Consider the following 21,778-nt stretch of genomic DNA (forward strand, 5'->3'; position numbering starts at 1 on the left):
AGTGGGGGGCCCGGGCAGGGCCACCATGACCTGGGATGCCGGCGAGTGCCGCGGTGCCGCATTAGGTGGAGCCAGCATTTCAGAAGCACAGGGGAAAGGGCCTCTGCGGAGCGGGGAGTGGCTGTGACTCTCCATTCCTGTGGGAAGTGGGCTGCCACCGTCCAAGCATCTGGCCCTATTATGATGGGAGAGGAATGCCAAATATTTTTCTTCCTTATCCACTACCATCCGCTCAAACCCTCCCCTGATCAAACCCACATTCATCCCCTTGGATGCACGAGGGCCCCTGCTCCAGAGGAGATATCCCTCGTCCAGCCTATGGAAAGCTTATTGCACATGGGGAGAAAACCCTTCCTTCATCCAGGGCTTTGTCCATCCCGCTGCCCCTTGCTACCTCCTTCCCCCCACTGCCAGCTACCTCCAGCCAGTTCATTTTCACTTTGTTGCCTTGGGCAGGAGCATCCTTGTGCCTGCATCCCTGTGCCAGCATCCAAGTGCCTGCATCTCCGTGCCAGCATCCCTGGTGCCTGCATCCCTGTGCCAGCATTCCTGACTAACCTGTGGCCCTGCCAGGACCACGCTGTCCCATCCAGAGCCCCTGTTATCCCAAAAGCAGCCCGTGGGGTGGTGCTCAGGGCGCTGGCCATGCCGGGAAGCAGGCAGCGCTGCCTTGGAGGGTCACCAAGATTTTTCCAGAGATGAAAGCGTGCTCAAGTGTCAAACAAACTTTCCAAATTATCTTCCTGGACACTTGCTTCCTGGTGCTTTGGAAGACAGAGGAGGAACATTGCATTCCCTGTGCGCTGGCTGTGGGGCTGCGTGAGAGAGCCCAGCTGCTCCCCGACATCACTCTGAGTCACTGCGGTTGCCACCCCAGCACCATCAATCCGGGCTCCCCAGAACACTTCCTGGTACAAGAGGGGGTCCATGCTGGATTACTCAGCGGACAGCACATCATCCCTTCCCACTGCAGTCTTCAGAGCAGTAGTCATAGAGAGCCGAAGGGGAGGATTTCCCTTCTCCCTCCAGGACACCCGGCACCCACCAGCAGGGATCCAGGATCTTGGCAAACCCAGTGATGAGCGTGAGCAAACTGCCATATGCTGTCCCCAGGGAGCCATCGCTAATGAGAGACACCTAATCAGTGTTTGCTCCAGCATCTACAAGCCCACACCAGGAGCCGGGGCCGAGGTGCTTCCCTTGCACAGCATTTCCCTTCCATGTCTGACAGTGACAATTCCCAACCAGCTCCTGGGGAATCTGTCACCCACAAGCACCACTGCAGCCGATACTCAAGTATCTCCAATGCCATTTCCAGATCCATGTTCTTCCCAGCTCCTGTGCTGGGTGGCACCACCATGCCCATGCCCACAGATCCCCCAGCACATGCAGATCCGTGATGGGAATGCCGTGTTGCGGGCTTGGTTGTTTATGGAAAGTAAGGCTGAGCCAGCTGCTGGAAACCTGCATTTTATGGGTAATTTTTCAATTTCTTTGGCATTTATTTGGCGTATTTCGATTTATTGGCATTAGGAAAAAACAAACCTAAAGTGATCCCAACCGTTACTGCTGCTGGTTTCCTACAGCGAGGCCAAAGGGGGTGAAATGGCTCCTTTGTTGTCTGGATCATTAACTCCTTGAGAATGAAACGTGCTGGTGCCGGATGGAAGCAGTGCAGGGAGATGTTCAGGGAGGCTGGGGGAGAAAGGGGAGATGGAGGGAGAAATTCATGGGGGTAGAGAGCAAATCCCAGTTAAATCAGTGCATCCTGCAAGAACAAAGCAGAAACTCTCCATTGGTTGACTGGAAACCATCAAGACTGAGGTCCAAACCCAAACCATCTCCATGGGATGCAGCGTGCTGGCAGAGGCACCTGAGCCCAGCTCAAGGAACACAGGGATTACCCCAAAAGATGGGAGTGAATCCTTGCTCCTTTTATTTCTCCGTGTCCCATGGCTGGTGGGGCTGCGGGGCCAGCACATGCCGGCGAGGTGGGATGAGCACATGGAGCTGCCAGGACTGGCACCAAGGCTCACCTACAGGTACCTGGTGACCAAAGTGTTGGAGACAAGCCCCTTCCCCCCCTGTCCTGCACCCCCTGTGCACACTGAGTGTTCTTGGGGTGGGTTTTTGGGAGCACTGAGTGCTCCTGGGGTGGGTTTTGGGGAGCACTGAGTGCTCCTGGGGTGGGTTTTGGGGAGCACTGTATGGGGCAAGGATGAGAGGGGCCAAGAAGAGCTCAGCTTGGCTCAGCTCGGTTCAGTGCAGCTCAGTTTAGCGTGGCCCAGCTTGGCTTGGCATAGCTCAGCTTGTCCCAATGCAGCTCAATTCAGCTGGGCCCAGCTCAACTCAGCTCAGCTGGGCTCAGCTCATCCCCGGCAGCTCGGAGGGAAGTGAGTGAGTTCGGAGGCACTCAGATAAATCAGAGTCAGCTGCAGCCCTGGGACAGCAAAGGGCGGATCCAGAGCCAGAGAAGCTGGAGCCACCGGAGCCCCACCACAGCTCCCGGCCGGGCTCGGGAGCCGGGGGCTGAGCCGGGGGGGCTGTCTGAGGCAGCGTCACCGCCTGGCTCCGCCCCCCCAAAATCACAGGGGTCCGGCGTGGCCCCGGCGCGGGGATGGCAGCGGCACAGTCGGAGCGCGGCGGGGCAACGGGACGGGTCCGGGCCGCGGCTGCGGGCTCTGCAGCCGGTTTGCTTGCGAGCGGCTCTGTGGTTGCTGGAGGGGGGGTTCTTAGTGTTATATTGAAGGGGGGGATACAAGGCGGGGGGGGCTGGCACCGGGTATAAAGGCAGAGCTCCCCGGAGCAGCCGGCGCTGTCCCACCACCATGAGCCCCTGCCCACCCGGCTCATTCTCCCTTAAAGCGCGGCAGCACCGCGGTGGGATGGAGTGAGCCCGGAGCCGTTCTCCTCCCTCCCTCCTTCCCAGCGCCCCTCGGCTGGCGCCGGCGGGAGGCGACGAGCCCGCAGCCGCTTGGATGATTTGATTCCTTCCCTGCCCGAAACGCCTCCTGCCCAGATGCAGTGGATAATATTCATGTTGCTGTTATTCATCAGCTCCATGGAAATGCTCACGCAGAACCGATGGAAGAAGCAAGGTATGGTGCGTGCGCGGCCGGATCGTCCCGCTCAGGTACCGCGGGTGGCTCAGGGACATGGGGACAGTGACCTCCTCTGCCAGCGCCGGAGCTGCCGGAGGGGTGAAGCTGGAAGGAGCTGGGAACCAGCATCCCCCAACCCAGCCCCTCAGGGCCCGTTGGACACCGGCTGCGTTCTCTCCTGGGGCATGGGATGGGGCTGACACAGAGGCATGTGGAGAAGGCAAAGTGCTGCCCCGTGGCATTGCCAGCCCAATGCCAGCCCTGTCCTTGGGGCAAGGGACAGGAGACAGTGGCTGGTGCAGGGACTGGCAGTGCAAGCTGCAGAAGAGCCAGGCATGGTGGGGATGGTACAGAACAGGGTGAACATCCTGGAGGGATGCTGAGAGCCATTGCAGGCACTGCCTGTCCCTTGCACCAGCCAAGCTGCTGCTCAGCGCCAGGGCGAGGGCAGGGTGTGTGCCAGGGCTGTGCCAAGGCACATGCACTCTCCTTTGGGCACTGGCTTGTGTCCCTTTGCCAGGCAGAGTCAGCGGCTGTGGGGAGCAGGGCCAGAGATGATGCTCAGCTCTGTGCCAGGAGCAGCTTGGGTTTGGAACCGGTGTGTGCCAGGGTAGGGACCAGGAGCAGGGGGCTGGAGCCCGGACAGTATTCCTTGTAGTTGTTGCATGTTAAAGATGCACAGAGGCAGCAGGTGAGTGTGATTTTGTGGGTGGCTGATGCCTGATTGGCATTGAGCCGGGCTCAGGGTGCTGCAGGGCAATGGTTGATGCTGAGCAGCCTCATGCTATGGGATGCACGGGAGCCTCAGGCCCTGGCAGTGCCTAGGGGTCTGGCCATGGCTCCACACCTCAAACACATCTTACATCTCCTGGTATAACCAGTGTAGAAGGGCAGGCACAGTCTCCCAGAGCCCCAAGGGATGCTGCAGCTCCCCACAACCACCCCACTGCTGCCAGGAGCTGCCCCCATGAGCTCTGCTGCCCTGGAGGGTTGGTCTGGGCAGTGCAGTGCCCGGGAGCTTCCCGATGCCAACAAAGCCCATGGCAGCAGAACTGGGCAGTGATGGGCGATGTCCTTCTGATGTCCAGCACACCGGGTCTGCAGTCGCTGGTGGGCAGGGGTATCCCTAATTTCCCTAGTCCTCTGTTTTCAGTGTGAGCCACATTCCATACATGGCACATCCCATTATATGGCAGAGCCATCCAGCAGCTCCCTGGTGTTGCTGCCGGCACAGTGGCACGTGCCATGCCGGCATTTCTGAGGCTTGTGGTGCCAAGGAGCAGGATCTGTCTGGCCAAGCCTTCCCAAGCTCCACACCCCGGGGCTATTTCTAAAGCCTCGCAGGGCTCCCACCTCCCCTGCCCTGGATGGGGGTTGGAAAGAGAGCGGCAAAGAAAAAAATCATCAAAAGGAGCGAGGGAAGGGAAAGAAGCTCGTAAATCCCTGGGAAATCTCCAGGGAAGCCGCTCCGGCTGCAGCCAGGAACACAAATGTTGTCAGCGTTTGGTAAATATGTAACGGAGACCATAACAACTTAATGGATCCAAGGTGCTTCGTTAGTGCGCTCCCAGCAGACGCGGCACTAACGAAGCCTCATGGCCACTGCCACTGTTCAGGCCCCTGTGCCACAGGGAGGGGACAGGGATGAGCCATATGGGGACAGATACATGGCACCACTGCACCAGCGGCTTATACCAGGGGAAGTTGTGCCAGGGACATTGAGGCAGCTCCCAGCATTTCTTGTGGCTTCCCCAGCACCTCTTGCCTTTGCCATCAGCCCCCCTGCCCCGGCCACCGCAGCCATGGGGCTGCTGCTGCTGTCAGCTCTTGGGGTCAGAGAGGATCAGTGCTGGGCATCGCTCCCGGGGATGAAACCCATATCTGGCTCCTTTGGCTCAGCTCTGCGGGGACTGGAGTTATCCAGGGCAGGTCCCTCCCAGAGCTCAGACCCAGGGGTCCACATCAGCCTCCCCTGTCCCAACCACAGGCGCTGGGATCTGCTTCTGCCTTTAGACCTTTGCTACGTGCAAAAAAACCATCTTAAAGCCAAAGATGTGCTGGCAGATGGAGCCTGGTGCTGGCTCTGTCTCTGCTGCACAACAGGAGCCTTTGCTCAGGAGTATCCAGAGGTGCTAGAGCCGAGCAAATGCTTCCCAACACAGCAGAGATGTCAGCCACCCGTGCTGGCCCCTTATGGAGATGCCCAGCCAGCCTGGGGAGTTAAAAGGGCCAGTAGCCCTCAGTAGCTACTCAGATCCGTGCTGGGAGCATCTCTCCGGGCTGCATTTCTCTGGCACTGGGATCCAGGAGGAGCCGTTGGCAGGATCTCCATGGGCCCTGCTGGAGCTGCAGGCTGGGGGGGCTGGCACCCGCCCTCACTGGGAGCAGAGCCCACCGTGGGGCCTGCTGCCCTCATGCAGGTCAGGAGCACTGCAGAGGCAGCCAAGGAGGCGGCAGAGGCTCTTGAGCAACCAGACAGATCCTTATCTCGGCTCCTCTTGAGTGTTTCCAAAATCCCTTTGTCCCCTGACACTTAACAGGCATCAACTAATTAATCCAGGTCAGAGCATATTTCTACTGACAGAGCTGTTGTGGAGCTGTTGTTTAGCTCCCGTTAGGATGCTTCCCACGGGATGCGGATGGCTGGTGCAGGGGCAGGGCTCAGGCTGGGTGTAGGGTGAACCCTCAGCCCTGGATCCTGGGGTGATGGAGGGGGTGATGCCCAAGCAGTGGGGAGCGATGGATTTGCGCATTCCCATGCTTCCAGCCGGGTAGACAATGGGGATTTGGGGAGCAGAGGGAGATGGGGAGGTGTTTGCAGGGGAAGAGGACAGCGCTGTCACACCTATGGGTCGGAGAGGGGCTGCCATGGGGCTGGGACCCTCCCTGGCACCTCGGCCATGCCATCCATGCACATGTGTCCCCGCAGTGAGCGCCGGCCTGCTGGAGAACTGCACGGGCTGCGTCCTGTGCTCCGAGGACAACGGCTGCATCACGTGCCACCACCGGCTCTTCCTGCTCATCTGGAGGGACGGCATCCGCCAGTTCGGGGTGTGCGTCCACACCTGCCCCCCCGGCTACTTCGGCGTGCGGGGACTGGAGGTCAACAGATGCACGAGTACGTCCCGGGGTCCCCCCAGTCTTCCCGGTGTCCCCCTGCGGGTCCCAGTGCCATGGGAAGGGTGATGGATGGTGGCACAGAGCTGGTGGCAGCCGGGCCATGGGGCTTCTTCCCTTTCTGCCATCCTGGATCCCACAGGTTTCCAAAGGGCTCTGGGTCCCTGGTGGGTACCGGGGCTGCCGGCTCCGGGCTCTCCCGGCTGAGCATCCCTCCTTCTCGCAGAGTGCAGGTCTCCGAGCTGCGAGAGCTGCTTCAGCAGAGACTTCTGCATGAAGTGCAAAGACAAGTTTTACTTGCACAAGGGCCAGTGCTTTCGGCAGTGCCCCCCCAGCACCACAGCGCAGCCCGGCACCCGCGAGTGCCAAGGTAAGGAGCATCCGCACCCCATCCCCATGGTCCCTGGGGTGATGCCCGGTGCTGTGTGGTCACTGTCCCCATTCTACGCCCCTCTCCCCGCACAGAGACGTGCGAGCCGGGCCCGTGGAGCGAGTGGAGCGCCTGCACCCACGAGAGCCGGACCTGCGGCTGCAAGTGGGGAGTGGAGACGCGGGTCCGGGAGGTGTCGGGGGCCGCTCCGGAGGAGGGAGCCGCCTGCCCCGCGCTGCTGGAGACGCGCAAGTGCCGCATGAGGAAGCATTGCCCAGGAGGTGAGCACCGCATCGCGGGCAGCCCGCCCCACATCCCACCCCACAGCCCCGCTGTCACCACCGGCATCCTGCGGCCGGTGGCTGTATCTGGAGTTCTGGAGAACGCCGCTGTCGCAGGCACATGTGCTGAGCAGCCCCGGCGCTGGTGCTGGCTGTGGGGCTGGGGGGACCCCTGCGGCAGCGCTGCGCTGGCTGCTCCCACCGGCAGCTCCTGGCACCGGCCTGTGTCTCCGTCCACTGCTGGGCTGGGATAGGCGCTGGTGGGAGTCTCTGTGATGGAATGAGGCTGCCAAGGAAAGGGGAAAGCATGGCCGGGGCTTTCTGCACCACAATTGTGGATAAGGAGGGTTGAGAACAACAAGGGGAGGTTCCTCCAAAACCCTCTGAGCCCCCAAAATGCTCATAAAGCTGAAGGGCATCACTCAGGGGATTTCTGATGGCCAAAACCTTGGGAGACACCCCAGGGCAGGGTTCTTCTCCATGGCTCACCCAGCCAGATGTTAGTCTCTGCTCCTGCGCCTTCTCCCACTGTGGCAGCACCACATCCCATGGGCTGGGGGCTCCTCGGCACTGAGCTCCCCAGCACAGGGCTCCCCAACACAGCTCCCAAGTCCCATCCCTGGTGCTGGGGCCATGCGGGCCCGTGGCTGGCGATGGGAACAAGGAGGCGGCTGATGTCATTTTTGGATGCAACCGGCTGGACCGAAGCCGTTCTAATAAATCTCCCCTTCGCAACTGGCAGAAAGGGGGATTGCATGAGATACGGATGTGCCGGGCCTGGCAGGAGATCTGAGCCGCAGCGGTTGGCGGGCCGGAGCCGCGGGCTCACGCTGTGCCGTGGGACGTGCCGGCCGGCACCGCCTTCGTGGCAGTGCCGCAGGGACCAGAACGAGGATGGAGCAATGGGGGCAATGACAAGACGTGCGTGCTAGGGCTGGGGCCGTGGAGCCAGAAGAGCAGCTTCATCCCAGCACTATCAATCGTAAATAACGTTTTACTGCTGACAGCACAGAGGAGCCGATTTCCTTCCCCGGCCCGCAGCCTTGGGGTGCCAGGTGGCATCGATTTGGGGGACATTCCCCTCCCTGCTGGTCTGCTCTGTCTCTGGACCCAACGAGCTGGTGACAGTTTGATGCAGCAGTTGTGGCGTGGCGGGACAGGCTGCTCCGGAGCACAGTGTCCAGCAGCGGGGTGCTGGGTGTTGCAGCTCCGAGCCTTGTCCTGGAAGCAGGGAATGCCATGCCAGCGTTCCAGAAGCACCTCATTTGTGAGGTGACTGAGAAGGCAACAGCACCCTGTAAAAGCACTTGGCCTCCTGTCCATGAGGTGATGGGCTCAGGGAATGGCAGGGCTCCTCAAAGGTGCTCTCTGGGATTAGCTCCCAAGGCAGATCTAGCCCCAGGAAGGCAGAGGGGAACCGTCAGTGCCCCACAAGCAGCCCCATTGCCCCAGCCAGGAGGCAGGAGAGGGCAACCCCTTGGTGCTCGGCATCACCAGGCTGGGTGCTTGGTGTCCCCTGCCCTCGCTCCCAGGCTCCCGCCTGCCCGGCCGAGCGCTGGTTATGGGATCCAGATGCTGGAAGAGGACGACGAGTTCACTGGATGCAGCCGAGACACCCCCAGCCCGGGCGAGCCGGGGAAGGCAGCGGGACCCGAGCGTGTGATGAGAGATTTGTGCCACCACTTCTAAGCCGGCCGCGGGCAGCTGGAAGGGAGAAGCATCCGCGCTTGGCCGAGGCACAAACCCCTCACGCTGCTGTAAATCTGTCCTGTGTGTCTGCCGCGCTCGCCAGACGCTTGGCAGTCGTGCTGTGCCCTCTCCTCGGTGGGTGGCAACTGTCTGGGAGATCAGAGCTGGAAAACAGAGATGGGCAGGAAAAGGAGACGGAGCCCTGGAAAGGACCGGCTGCAGCGGTGCTGGTGCACGCAGCACCGGCCAGTCACCAGCCCCGTGCCCCTCACACAGGGGATGTGTGGGGAGAGGGGCACCGGACCCTCTTATCTCCCATCTTTAAGTCAGAAGAGCTCATGGGTGGAAGAAGAACTGAAGCTTCCCAATTTTTGGGCAGCCATTTTGCTCCCAAGGATGGGTTCCCCTTCCCGTAGGAACCCATGGCACAGCAGAGCTTCTGTATCCCTGTTTGCTTTGGTGTCTCAGCACCGACACCTCACCCAGTGCTTTGGGGAGCCCCTTGGGATCTGCAAAGATTTGGGGACCAACAGCCTGACCGCCAGCACCGAGTCCCTGCAGGCTGGCAGCAGTTTGGCATTACCGGGATGCAGCCAAGCTCCACTGGTCAAGGTCAAGGAGCATCCACACAGGGATGGCATCCCCCGGCAGAGCCAGGCATGGCTGTGGCACAGCTTTGGGGTGCTGGTGCAGCCACAATCGTGCTCCAACATCCCCAGTCCTTGCTCAGAGAGAAGTTGGGGTACCTCTGGGCAGCCCCCGGGGTTGGCTGAGCATCTCCCCATTCCTGGAGATTTCGGGGGTATCAGGATTTAGTCTGGCCATGGGAGATGGGGGACAATGCATTTGTGCTCCTCTGCCCATGCTGCCAACACTCAGACTCCCATACGCTGCTGTTTGGGGAGCTGGAGAGGTCTCTGGTTTCCCCCAAATTGGGAAAAGGGTTCTGTGCTAACACTAGAGGGAAGATGCAGGATGTGCATCCCATGGATGGGGCTCAGGCCGGGTCCTGATGAGCAAACCCTCCTTTTCTTCTCCTTTTTTCTGTTCCAGAGAAAACCGAACCCAAAACTAAAGGCAAGAAGAGACAGAAGAAGCCGAAGACAGAACCAGAGGCGGGTACTTAGCGGCTCCAGCACCGGAGCTGGGGCAGCGCTGTGGGAGCTCTCGGAGCCCCTGGCCAGGGCTCCCACCGCGCTGCCCCAGCCACATCACCCCAGTTTTCCATCCACAACAAAATTGCACAATATTTTCTCCCCCCCTCCTCCCTCTCCCCTTTTCTTTTGACACAATTTATGGCCTGTAAAACATTTCCTTTTCAGAAAATCTAATTTGCAGCGTCCAAAGCAATGCCCGGCGGCTTGGGGAGGGGGGTGGCTCCTTCAGTTTGCTGGTTTTCCCTCTCCCCCAGCCTGTCCCATCCTGTCCCTTGCTCCAGATGGGTGGGATGGGGTTGGACCCTGCTGATGAAGATGATGTCTGCCTGGGTATCAGCCCTCAGGGCTGGGAGATGCTCTGATTGCACAAGGGTGCTCTGGGTGCCATATAAGGTCCCCCATCCTCAGCCAGCATCACAGAGGGAGGAGGAACTCTAAGGATGGGGACCCCACTGAGGACCAGCCCAGGGCTCAGCACCGGCATGACCATGGACCATATCCTGAAGGGCTGGAGGAGCTTTTCCCTCCAGCTGGATGTGAGCACAGGAACTTGGGATAGCTGTAGCCACGTTTGGTCCAGGACAGGGGCACGTATGATGCAACTGCAGCCACTGGAGCAGGGAATGCTGCTGCCTCCAGCGTTGCCCAGTGGGATGCCCTGGGAGCAGCCCCATCCCAGCCATCACCAGGGGTGCTGAGCCCGGCCATGCCCATGCACCCCAAGCTGGCTGCCACACTCGTATCGCCTCCAGAACTCACTGCTGCGTGTCCATAAGGGCTCTATCAGCGTGTTCAACATGTGTTTGCTCATGTTGCTGCCCCAGCCTCAGGCACCTCTGCATTTGGGGGTGTGTCGGGTCCAAGCCCCCATCCCAAGGTCTGGCAGTGGGGTGCGGGGCCGCACAGACCCTTCAGGGTGAGGGCACGGGTGTCAGCATCGAGCCAGCCCCGGAGCTGTTCGCTTCATCTCAAATAAATGCACTAAACCTCCGGCGCGCCGCTGCCCCCCGGATTCCCCATTCCCAGGAGGAGCCATTGCCATGAGGATGGGAACGTGTCGCCAGGACCCTGCCCTGGCCCCAGGCGCTGGGGGGAGACTGGGGAAAGACTTTAACGTTGTTACTTAAAGCATCCCCAGCATCACTCGGTGCTGGAGCCAGCAGGAAGCGCCTCACTGGGAATGCTGCCCGCAGGTATCCCAGGCTCAGCTCCACCACCGAGAAGCACCGAGGGCCTCATCCAGCTGGTTGTTAATGAAGTGAGAGCAACAGGTTCACAGCCATGTAATCCAGTCACTGTGAAGGCACAACCGCAGCCACTGGTCCCACGGCAGCTCCCGCATTTCCCTTGGAGGGGTCTGGAGCATCCCACTCACCGGGGCAGCACTGAGCAGGCAGTGCTCCCACATGCTGCTCCAGCACTGGGCTCGCAGCATTCCCGGCCATCCCACAGGGATCGGGATGGCAGCAGGGTCCATTCTCCAGCTCCATGGCTGTGGGGACACCTGTGTGCCCCCCATGCTGGGAGAAAACACTCTCTGCTGAGGTGCCCAGGCATCCCCACTGGGGTCATTCTCCCCTTCTGGGTGACCCACCATAGATCTATCCCAGCACATAAGCTGGCAGCCACGGTGACCCCAGTGCTAGGGGGGTCCCCCAGTGGACCCCCAGTCTGGGGTTTGGGCACCCCAAGCCCTGCACAGGGTCTGGCCAGGTCCTGCCAAGTTCCGCCTGGGACACAGCCCCCATCCTGGTCCCCACGGGCTCATCCCGCGGCCAAATCCAGGCCTGGCTCCATCCGATGTTATAAATAGCCGGGATGCAGGGAGGGAGCTCTGCTGCCGGGATGGGGGTGCCCTGGGGGTGCTGGGACCCACCGGGTACCGCTTGGAGGGGGGGCTCACATGGTGCCGGGGCTAGATGGTGGGTGGTGGTGCTGGGAGGTGCAATGAGCTGACAGAGAACGGCCGGGGGGGGGGGGTGTGACGGGTGCGTGTGGCCGGGGGAGGGACGGGGGCTGCATGCGTGTGCGTGTGCGTGTGTGTGTGTGCGAGGCATGCAGCGATCACGTGTGAAACTTGATCTGCCCGCAGTGGGCTCGGAGGGGAGCAAAAAGACACAGAATTGTTTTCAAACAGGGTTTTTTCTCTTGTTTTCATTCCGCGTTTGGTTTTTTTCCCCTCTCCCCCCGCCGATAAAAGGCCGGAGCCGGCTCCGAGGGAGGAAATGCTAAAACTGCAGCGCTTCTGCTCGGCGGCGAGCGCCCACTGACCCATCCCGGCAGCAACCAGCATCCCCGGCCACCGCGTCCCGCTCCCAGCCGGTGCCAAGCGGCACGATGCGGGCGCTGAGCCTCGGCCTCATGGCGCTGACCTGTGCCACGACGGCGCTGTGCGGGGCCGGGGCGCAGCGCCGGGCGCTCGACGGGGGCAGCCGCCGGCGCTCCCACCGGGTGCAGCACGGGCACTGCAGCTACACCTTCGTGCTGCCCGAGGCCGACCCCGCGCCCTGCGCTGCCGCCGCCGCTGCTGCCCCCGGCCCGGCCAACGCGCTGCTGCAGCGGGACTCGCCGGCCCGCACCGCGCACGGCGGCCACCGCGCGGCCCAGCGCCTGCGGCACCTCGAGAGCGTCCTGGAGAACAGCACCCAGTGGCTGCTGAAGGTACGATGAGGGGATGGGGGGGGTCTGCCCGCAGCGCCCATGGGTGCAGCATCCTCACACCGGCTGCCTGCTGCAGGCTGCTGGAAGCAGAGATGGGTGCATGGGGGTCTCTTGCCAGGTCTGCAATCTGTTTGCATCAGGCACTGATTCTTTGGAGGGGGTGGGTGCTAAGGGGTGCTAAGGGTGCTGTGGATGCTGCAGTGTGAATGCTGCAGCTCACGGGTGCTGCAGCTCATGGGTGCTTGCCGCTGCGGCTGTATCCCACTGCCACCCATGGCTCATCGTGGTCCCACCAGGGCTGGGCATGCCGTGGGGCTCAGCGCTCCCTGTTCTGGGTCAGGATGCTGGAAAGCTCTTGGAAAGGGTGTTGGCAGGCAACACAGAGAGGGACCTAAGTGCAGGGGGGGCACGAAAACCCCTCCAGCTTCATAATTTTCCCACTTACGGGCTTTGCAAAAGCTCCTGGCACTTGGTGAGACTTTGAGTGGGACCCGTGGCTCCCTGTGTCCCTGTGACAGGTTAGTGGGTGCAGATTGGGGTGCAGTGGGGTGCCCATGGGGGTGCTCCACCCCATCTCTCCCCATCCCCATGGACTGGAAGCAGGAAGCAGCGTTTCCTTCCGGAGAGCTCAAGCACTGATGGAGCCCCGTCTGTGGCCGAGCGGGCGCCTGCATCAGACCCAGGAATAGCTCCCGGCGGCTCATCCCACAGGACACGGCAGCAGCACCAGCACCCTGGGTGCTTGTCCTGACAAGAGGGCACGTGGCTTGTCCTGGCTGTCACTGACCCTCCAGCCCAATGGCATCGCCAGCATGGCCGCATCCATGTCCTGGTGGTGGATGCAATGGGACCTGGGTGCCTTTGCACCCTGATTTCCTGGATGATGCCAGGCAGCAGCGCTCAGGCTGGGGCTGAATGCACCAAGTGAGGGTCCCAGGGGTGGCCCAGGAGCCTCTCCTGGCCATGGGGCACAGGGCGGGCAGCAGGGACGTGCAGGGCTGTTCCCTCATCCATCCCAGATGACAAATTCCTCAAAAGCTGGGAAATGCTGAGCCATGAAAGCCAGCCCGAGCTGTCACAGGGGGACCAGCAGAGCCTGTCACCACCCAGCCAGTGACTCTCCACCACTGCGGGACCTGCTGGGTCTCCTGTGCCTGGGGTCCCTGCCTTGGGATCCCTGTGCTCTGGGGTCCCTGCTCCCTGGCATTCCTGTGCCCTGAATGTCCAGGCCAGCTCCGAGCATCTCTTGGGGTGAGGACAAACTTTAGGCATAGCTGAGCAAGGCAGGGGGCTGGGGATCCCACCACAAGTGCACATAACCCTGCCCTGGAGCAGCCCCTACAGATGTGGGGCTGCACATCTGGGCAGCTGTGGGCGGCGATGCTCCACACCGCAGCCCAAAGGAGCACAAAGCAGTGGGGCACTGGGCAGCCGATATGCATCCCATCATCCCACCCCATCCCACCCCACGCCATCCCACCATCCCACTGCACCCCGCAGCACGCCCCTCTCCGTTCAGAAGCAGCCCACAGCGCTGTTTTTGCTGTTGTTCCTCGGCATTCCCAATCCACCCGAGCTGCCCAGGGAGGCTTGTTTTGGTTGGGCTCCAGGCCTGAACAAACAACCCAGGGCTCAAAGGAGGTATCGGGTTTGGGGATGGATTGTGAACGTCGCATCCCCGTCTGCTGTGTCCTGACCCAGGGAGCCTGGCTGGGTGCTGGGGGTCATGCTGGGCAACCAGGCCCCCTCAGGCACTCCCAGGAGCCCCATACACGGCACTGGGGTGCTGGTCCATCCTCCCACATGCAGTCCCCATGGTGGGGAGGGACAGGGACGTGGTCAGGACCCACCGCATGAGGACGTGTGGCTTCTCCTCCCTGTCCCGTTGGCTGTTCCCGACTCAGGAGGATTTCATTTTAGTTCTAACACAAACATTTGATGGTGCCACTGGGTCTGGTGGGGGCTTGGGGCAGGATGAGGTCCCCAGTGGCACCAGAGCTGGTGCTGGTCACCCTGGCAGGGGTGCAGACAGCAGATGGGGAGTTCCCCCCACCTCTGGACCCCCCAAGCTTGTTGAATGGTTGGAAATACCAGTGCAGATGGGGACGGGGACAGTGGAGGGATATGGCTGTAAGAAGGGCAGCACAGGATCATCCAGCCCTGGGCAACAGGTCCCCAGCACCGGGACTGTGGGGTGGCTGGGGCCCCTCCTGCTCCAGGGCAGCGTTTTGGGGTGATCCACAGCACCTCTGCTCTCCTCGGGGAGGAATGAGGCCGGTGGGACCTGTCTGAGCCCAGAGGAGCCCAGATCACCTCCGTACCCATGGGGTGAAGGGGGGACAATCCCGGGTTCCCTGTGCTCTGCACAGAGCCCATTTGGATCCCCAGTGCCACCCATGGTCAGGGTCACTGTGCCCCCCCCCAGCCCCTGCTGCTCCCAGGCTGACGCTGGGGCCGGGAGCGGGGGCTCTGTGTCCGGCTCAGCCCTCCCCGTGCCAGCCTGACCTTTTCCACGGGTATGTTCTGCCCCGGAGCTCCGAGATATGTTTATTTAATAGGGAAAAAAACCAGTAAAGCGAAAGGGGAGGGAGGAAAGGCCTCCCCGAGCCTGTGAAGCAACAAGATTAACGACGTGGTTAAAGGGAAACTCTCCAGCAATCACTCAGCTCGGGGAAATGTTTTCCAGACGTGACTCTCCGACCTTTCCCCGCTTCCTCCTCATGAGCATGTTCTCCAAGGGAAGATCCCCCGGGATCGGGGTGCAGGAGGTGCTGGATGGGATGCCCAGCGCTGGGACCCTCCTGCCTGCCATGGGTGCTCGCAGTGGGGTGATGGTTCCGCTGCTCCCTGGTTCTGGGAAGGAGGGAATGGGGCCTCACTGCGATTTCATCATGCGCAAACAAGTGCAGAGCAGAGTCCTGCGCCCTGGCCCGCTGCCGGCCCCGCTCCTGTGCCAAGCATCCCGGCAGCAGCATCCCACCCTGCCAGTGCTGCCGGGCCCATGATCCAGTGAGCCGCACCGGGATGCAGCGATGGGAGCAGGATCTTGGGGGGATCCCAGCGTGGGGTTGTGTTCCCAGCGTGGGCAGTGCAACCCCTTCCGCTCCCCGCAGCCCCCGCCAGGGCCCCGTGTCCCCCCGCAGCCGAATGGGAACCTCATGGTGGGGCTGCCAGGAATAGAAAAGGCCTTTGGGAAAAGCGGCTCCCCGCGGGCTGGGAAAGAGGAAGCGACAGCTCAGCTGTGTCCACAGCGGCTTCTTCCCAGCCCCAAGCACTTCCCTGTGGCGGGGCAACACCGGGTGATGGACACCCACCTCCTCCGGCCAGTGGTGGCCCCATCCTCCACATTCCCAGCCATGGGAATCCAGTGCCTGGGGTTGGCAGCTGATGCTGGACACACTTTTCCAAGCCATCCTAGCTTGCCAGCAGACCCGGGCACACACAACCCTGTGCCAAGTCCAAGGAATCTTGGCAGCCGGTGCCCAGAGGGGCTCCCCCCCAGCAGCACAGCCCATGGGCAGCTCAATCTGTCCTCTGATAAGCTTCCAAGGGCCTGGAGATGGGTTGTGCCACGCTGGAACCCTCCCTGGGATGTGCATGGGGCTGTGCCAGGGAGCACCCAGCGGTATTCCCAGATAACGCACCATGTCCCTGCTCCCCTCCGCAGCTGGAGAGCTACATCCAGACGGGCATGAAGCCGGAGGTGGCGCAGACAGCGGTGCAGAACCAGACCGCCACCATGCTGGAGATCGGCAGCAGCCTCCTCAACCAGAGCGCCGCGCAGAGCCGCAAGCTCACCGACGTGGAGGCCCAGGTACGGCGCGTGCCCCCCGGCCCCCACAGCCCCCGGGGCCATGACGAGGAGCACGGTGTCTGTAAAGCAGGGTGATCCCCCGAGGAGGTGCATGGTTAATGCACCGGGGCTCGGTGACACCGAGGACAACGTGCTGTGGCCGCGGGTGCTCACACTGGTGCTCCCGGAGCAGGTGCTGAACCAGACGTTGCGCATCGAGATGCAGCTACAGGAGAACTCGCTGTCCACAACCAAGCTGGAGAAGCAGCTCCTGCTGCAGACCAACGAGATCCACAAGCTGCAGAACAAGAACAAGTAGGGCTTGGGGGGCTCGGGGACCCCCACAGCACCCAGACCCCAGCTGGTGTCTCCCGTCCCAGGAGTGTGGCTGCACTTTGGGGGTGTTAAACTCACTCAGGGGCTGGCTGGGGTCACACAGCCCCTTTGGCTTTGTTTTCCCCTTGCTAAGCATATCCCAGAGGTGCCAAGTGGGGTGTGATTTGGTGGGTGCTGCAGGGGATGGGACAGCTCTGGGTCCCCGCTGATGTGCCAGGGTACCACAGATGGGGCTGGGTCTGCTTGGCATCACCACTGCCTCCCTCTTCCAGCATCCTGGAAGTGCGGGTGCTGGAGATGGAGACGAAGCACCAGGAGGAGCTGGCAGGGGCCCGCTCCGAGAAGGAGAAGCTGCAGCGGCTGGTGAGCCGGCAGAGCGGCACCATCGAGGAGCTGGAGAAGTCGCTGCTGGCCGCCAGTGCCAACGCCAGCCTGCTCCAGCGCCAGCAGCTCCAGCTCCTCGAGTCCGTGCAGAGCCTGGTGCGCCTCGTCTCCCAGGGCAGAGGTGAGATGGGAGCGTGCGGGCAGGGTGCGGGCAGGGCACAGGCAGCGGGAGAGCTCCTCATCCTCCCAGGAGGGCGCCAGGGCACTGTGCCAGCCCCTGCGCTGTGATTTCACCCCAAAAGCGAGCTCTGCATTGCATCCAAAGAGCAGCTTCAAGCTCCCCGGGGAGAGTCTGTGGCCCCAACCATGGCAAAAGCCCCGGCACAGCCCTGGGGAGGTGGAGCAGAAGGAGGAGAAACAACCCATGGGCACAAAAGCACCAAAGGGCGGGGGGAGAGCAGCAGAGCCAGGCGGGGCTGTGGGACCAGCCGGGTTCCCGCTGTCTCACCGTGCCTCTGCCGCAGCCGCGCTGCCGGGGCAGGAGCAGCAGTTCCAGGACTGTGCCGAGGTGCGCCGGGCCGGCATCCGCGCCAGCGGCGTCTACACGCTCCACATCGCCAACCTCAGCGAGCCCAAAAAGGTGAGTGTGGCCCGGTGAGGGGTCCCAGCACAGCACCCTGGGGTGCTGCCAACCCAGTGCACCCAGCGCACACTGACACGAGACCAGCGCTGCTATCCCAGTTGCACCCCATCCCTGGCAGTGTTCAAGGCCAGGTTGGACACAGGGGCTTGGAGCAACCTGCTCTAGTGGAAGGTGTCCCTGCCCGTGGCAGGGGTTGGAGCTGGAGGAGCTTTAAGGTACCTTCAACCCAATCCATTGTATGGTTCTATGATCCCAATCCCATCTGGCTGGAGGGGCTGAGGTTGCAGAGGGGGTGAAGGGAGGAGCTTCTGGGTGAAGGCAAGGCTTGCACAGACCCCTCAGCAAGCTGCAGCACCCATGCAGCACCCATGCAGCACCCATACAGGCCCATGCAGCACTCATGCCGAGCTGCCCACCCTGCAGCCCATCCCGGCTCTCCCCGCTGCAGGCATACTGTGACATGGAGACGGACCGAGGCGGCTGGACCGTCATCCAGCTTCGTGCCAACGGCAGCCTGAGCTTCCAGAGGAGCTGGAGGGAGTACAAACAGGTCTGTGTGTGCCCGGGGAGCGGGGGGACACCCCGGGCACACCCCGGGCACACCCCGGGCATCCTGCACTCACCTGCCCCACTGCTCCTGCAGGGGTTTGGGGATGCTGCGGGTGAGTACTGGCTGGGTAACGAGGCCGTGCACCTCCTGACGAGCCAGGCCCCCTACGCCCTGCGTGTGGAGCTGCGGGACTGGGAGGGCGGCCAGGTCTATGCCCACTACGGGAAATTCCAGCTGGGGAGCGAGCGGCAGCTCTACAGGTAGGAGAGAGACACCTCCAGCACTGCCTGTCCCCTGCTGCCCTGCAGTGGCCAGGGGCGAGGGTGGCTGCAGTGCCCCGGGGGGTACAGAATCATACCGGGCATCAGTGGGATGTCCTGGTGGGGTTATGGCTCAGCAGAACCCCAGGTTCCAAGGGCATCGCTGTGCCACCCACTCCTTCTTCTCTCCCCGGGCTCCTGTCAGATTGAGATGAGCTCTGAGGCAGAAGCTCTTCCCTGTGAGGGTGCTGAGGCGCTGGCACAGGGTGCCCAGAGAAGCTGTGGCTGCCCCATCCCTGGCAGTGTTCAAGGCCAGGTTGGACACAGGGGCTTGGAGCAACCTGCTCCAGTGGAAGGTGTCCCTGCCCGTGGCAGGGGGCTGGAACTGGATGAGCTTGAAGGTTCCTTCCAACCCAAAACAGTTTGAGTCTATGATCCCAATCCCAAGCATAGCATGACCCCCACCCTTGTGGACCCCAACCCATCAGACCCAGGCCAAGCTGGAGCTGCAGGATCTCTGCCTGCATCTCTCTGTGCCATTCCTTGCTCCGTTGGTGGCATCCCATGTCCCTCAACCCCCTAGAGCAGGGCTGGGGGGCTCTGTGACCCCCCAGTGTCCATCACTGATGGTCCATGCCCACACATGCTGCAGGCTGTCGCTGCAGGACTACAGTGGCACAGCGGGGCAGCAGAGCGGCTTGGCACTGCAGGGCACCCGCTTCAGCACCCGCGACGCCGACAACGACAACTGCCTCTGCAAGTGCGCGCAGATGCTGTCAGGAGGTGAGCGGAGGTGGAGGGAGACCCCCATGCAGCACCCATGGGTGCTCCCCATGGGATGCCACCCTCCCACCCCGCTCCCTCCTCACAGGCTGGTGGTTCGATGCTTGTGGGCTCTCCAACCTGAACGGCATCTACTACCCGGCACGGCACAACATCCGCAAGCTCAACGGCATCCGCTGGCACCACTTCCAGGGGCCCAGCTACTCCCTGAAGGGCACCCGCATGCTCATCCGGCCCGCCGGCTTCTAGCGCCTCAGCCCGGAGGGGGGGCACCGGGACAAGGGATGGTTTGGGGACACTGAGCCCTCCCGGGAGCTGTCCCTCAGCTCTCTTTTCCACTCTTGTTTATCCCATCTTCCTGGAGCCTGAGCATCAGCAGCGGCACCGTGGCTGTGCTGGAGGCAGCAATGGGGGGCTCTGGTGCTGCAGGAGCTGGCGTGGGGGGCTCTGATGTGAACCACCAGACCCCTCCTCACTTCTCTCTCCATCCTTATGCTGGGACTCTGGTTTTTGCCCCAGGATGGGGGTCCGAGACCCACCAGGACCCCCCGCACACGCAGCCAGGCTCCGAGGCATGCCAGGGCTTTGCCTTTTCTTTCTTCGGGCATTGCAAAGCTCCCACTGTCCCACTTTCCCCGCGGGATCAGGGGAGCTGGAGGGGATGGGGATCCTTCTGATGGAGGGGGCTGGCAGAGCCCTGGGATGGGGTTGAGGGGTTGTGGGTGGGTGGTTTGAGATGGGGCTGAGGGGTAGAAGGGGATGGGAAGGATCCTGGGGGCAGGTTTGGGGGTGTCTGAGCTGGGGCAGGGATGGGAGGAGATGGGGATGCAGGAAATGAGACCCCTCACTGTGGGTGCCCTGAGACAGCAAAGCCACGCTGAGGGCGCTTTGGGGAGCAGCCGGGGGTGCAGGGTACGGAGCAGCAGCATCAGGGTCCCCAGAGCTGCCCCGGGAGCTGCCGCAGTTGGGGCTGGAGCCATTTATTTTTGTACTAAGAGATATTTATTTTCCAAGTGTCTGGAAGGGGGAGTAAGTGGGGAGGTCCCTGCAGGGACCCATCCCCCTGATTCAACAACAGGGCAGGACAGATGGACCCTGGGCAACCCCAGGGGACCCTGAGCTCTGCTCAGCTCGGTGCATGGGTGAGCGCGCAGGACAGGGCTCAGTGACACCTGGTCACAGCTTTTCCCTGTCACCCTTATGCAAGTGTCCTTGTCCCCCCGTTGTCCTCAGCCCCTTCAGCCCCATTGCCACTAGATGCCCCTCACAACCCAGTGGCAGCTCCCCACAGCATCCTCACCTCTGGGTGCTCCACTGCATCCCCAGGTCACCTTTCCCACTGGTACCCAAGCCCTGGGGACTGGTGGCAGCGGTGACACCTGCCTCCACAACACCCAGGCTCTCCAAAACAGGTCCTGTTCACCCCTTGCTGGGTGGGTGACAGCAGAGACCTCACAGAGCCGAGTTTGCTGCCACCAAACCCCATTCCGCCCATCGTGGGGGACAGAGCCAGTACCCCACAGCAGGGTAAGGGACCCAGGCGCTGTCCTGCCCGTCGGGACAGTGGGACCCGCTGGCAGGGTGCTGGCACCGGTGACACCCGGCAGCAGGGGGGGAGGCTCCGTTCACGCTGCCCTCAGCACGCGCTAATTAACTGTGATTAAAGCACGTGATGTCGTTGGCGCTTCCCGAAGATGCTCATCAGGGCGGGATAATGACAAGATGGAAAACAGAGGGAGGGGGGATGCCGGGAGCGAGCGGCGCTGCAGGAGGCAACCGGCACGGTACAGCCGCAGGCCATGGCCCTCCGCATGGCTGGGGCTGGGAGCCAGGAGGATGGGGTGGTCCCTACCCCGGGGTGCTGCTGGCGTTGTCCATCTCGCTGCACATGGGCGCACATGGGAGACTGCAGCACGCAGGGGTGAGGGTGATGGACACCCCGTCCCGGCCATCCCTGCTCCATAGGAATAACAGACAGGATCAGCTGCAGCTCCCACCGAAACCGGAGCCATCAAGAGGCAGCTGCTATGGAAAGTGATAGGGAGCGCTGGGGCCGTCCTGCTGTCCCCAGCAAGGCAGGGGCATTCCCGGGGGGATACACATCGCCTTAATGCGCCTGTGCCAGGGATTCATGCCGCAGTCCCATGGGTGCAGGGTCAGATGAAGGCTTCCACCTCGAGAACACGGCTCCTCCTATGCATGCACGCAGACACGCATGCACACAATCAGGTGCACATAAACCCATGTTCACACAAGCATGCATGCCCATAAGCATGCATGTACACATGCACGTGTATGCACACAGGAGCACACAGGGCTCTGGATGGACACGCAGGTGGTGGGATGCTGGAGTCAAGCCGAGGGGCCAGTGGGTCCCCCCCGTCCTTGGCAGTAGCATCAAATTTAGACCAAGCCCTGGGCCACGCCGGGCTGAGGAATCCGGCAGCGCAGCCGGTGCAGCCGCGGCCGCTTCCCAATGAGCTTTCCCAACGGTGAATCCCGGCTCCAAGCGGGTGCCCGGGGTCCCCATCACCCCCAGGCTTCCAGCTCCTCGTGCCCCACATGCCATCATTAAGGATCCCTTAAGTGTGTGCTTCCTCCCCAGCCTGATTTGTCAGCCTGACTCATGGGCCAGATGCCATCACCACATCCTGCCCACCATGTGCTACCCACCACAACTTGCCACCACAATCTGCACCCCACAATCTGCACA

At 62.1% G+C, this 21,778-nt stretch overlaps 2 protein-coding genes across 2 annotated transcripts; both read left to right on the plus strand.

Moving 5' to 3' along the window:
- The first annotated feature begins 2,518 nt into the window (after window positions 1-2,518).
- Window positions 2,519-9,868, plus strand: RSPO4 (R-spondin 4). The gene is made up of 5 exons (XM_030503133.1): window positions 2,519-3,098; window positions 6,031-6,219; window positions 6,445-6,588; window positions 6,684-6,869; window positions 9,612-9,868. The coding sequence occupies exons 1-5, from the start codon at window positions 3,020-3,022 to the stop codon at window positions 9,683-9,685; spliced, it is 672 nt and encodes a 223-aa protein (XP_030358993.1). The 5' UTR covers window positions 2,519-3,019; the 3' UTR covers window positions 9,686-9,868.
- Window positions 9,869-11,821: 1,953 nt separating this feature from the next.
- On the plus strand, window positions 11,822-20,758 carry ANGPT4 (angiopoietin 4). The gene is made up of 9 exons (XM_030503088.1): window positions 11,822-12,376; window positions 16,044-16,190; window positions 16,363-16,484; window positions 16,778-17,010; window positions 17,354-17,469; window positions 17,921-18,022; window positions 18,116-18,282; window positions 18,935-19,065; window positions 19,154-20,758. Exons 1-9 carry the CDS (start codon window positions 12,053-12,055, stop codon window positions 19,312-19,314), a joined length of 1,503 nt encoding a protein of 500 aa, XP_030358948.1. The 5' UTR covers window positions 11,822-12,052; the 3' UTR covers window positions 19,315-20,758.
- Window positions 20,759-21,778: the final 1,020 nt, after the last annotated feature.

Source organism: Strigops habroptila, chromosome 13, assembly GCF_004027225.2.
Source record: "Strigops habroptila isolate Jane chromosome 13, bStrHab1.2.pri, whole genome shotgun sequence".
NCBI classification, from domain to species: domain Eukaryota; kingdom Metazoa; phylum Chordata; class Aves; order Psittaciformes; family Psittacidae; genus Strigops; species Strigops habroptila.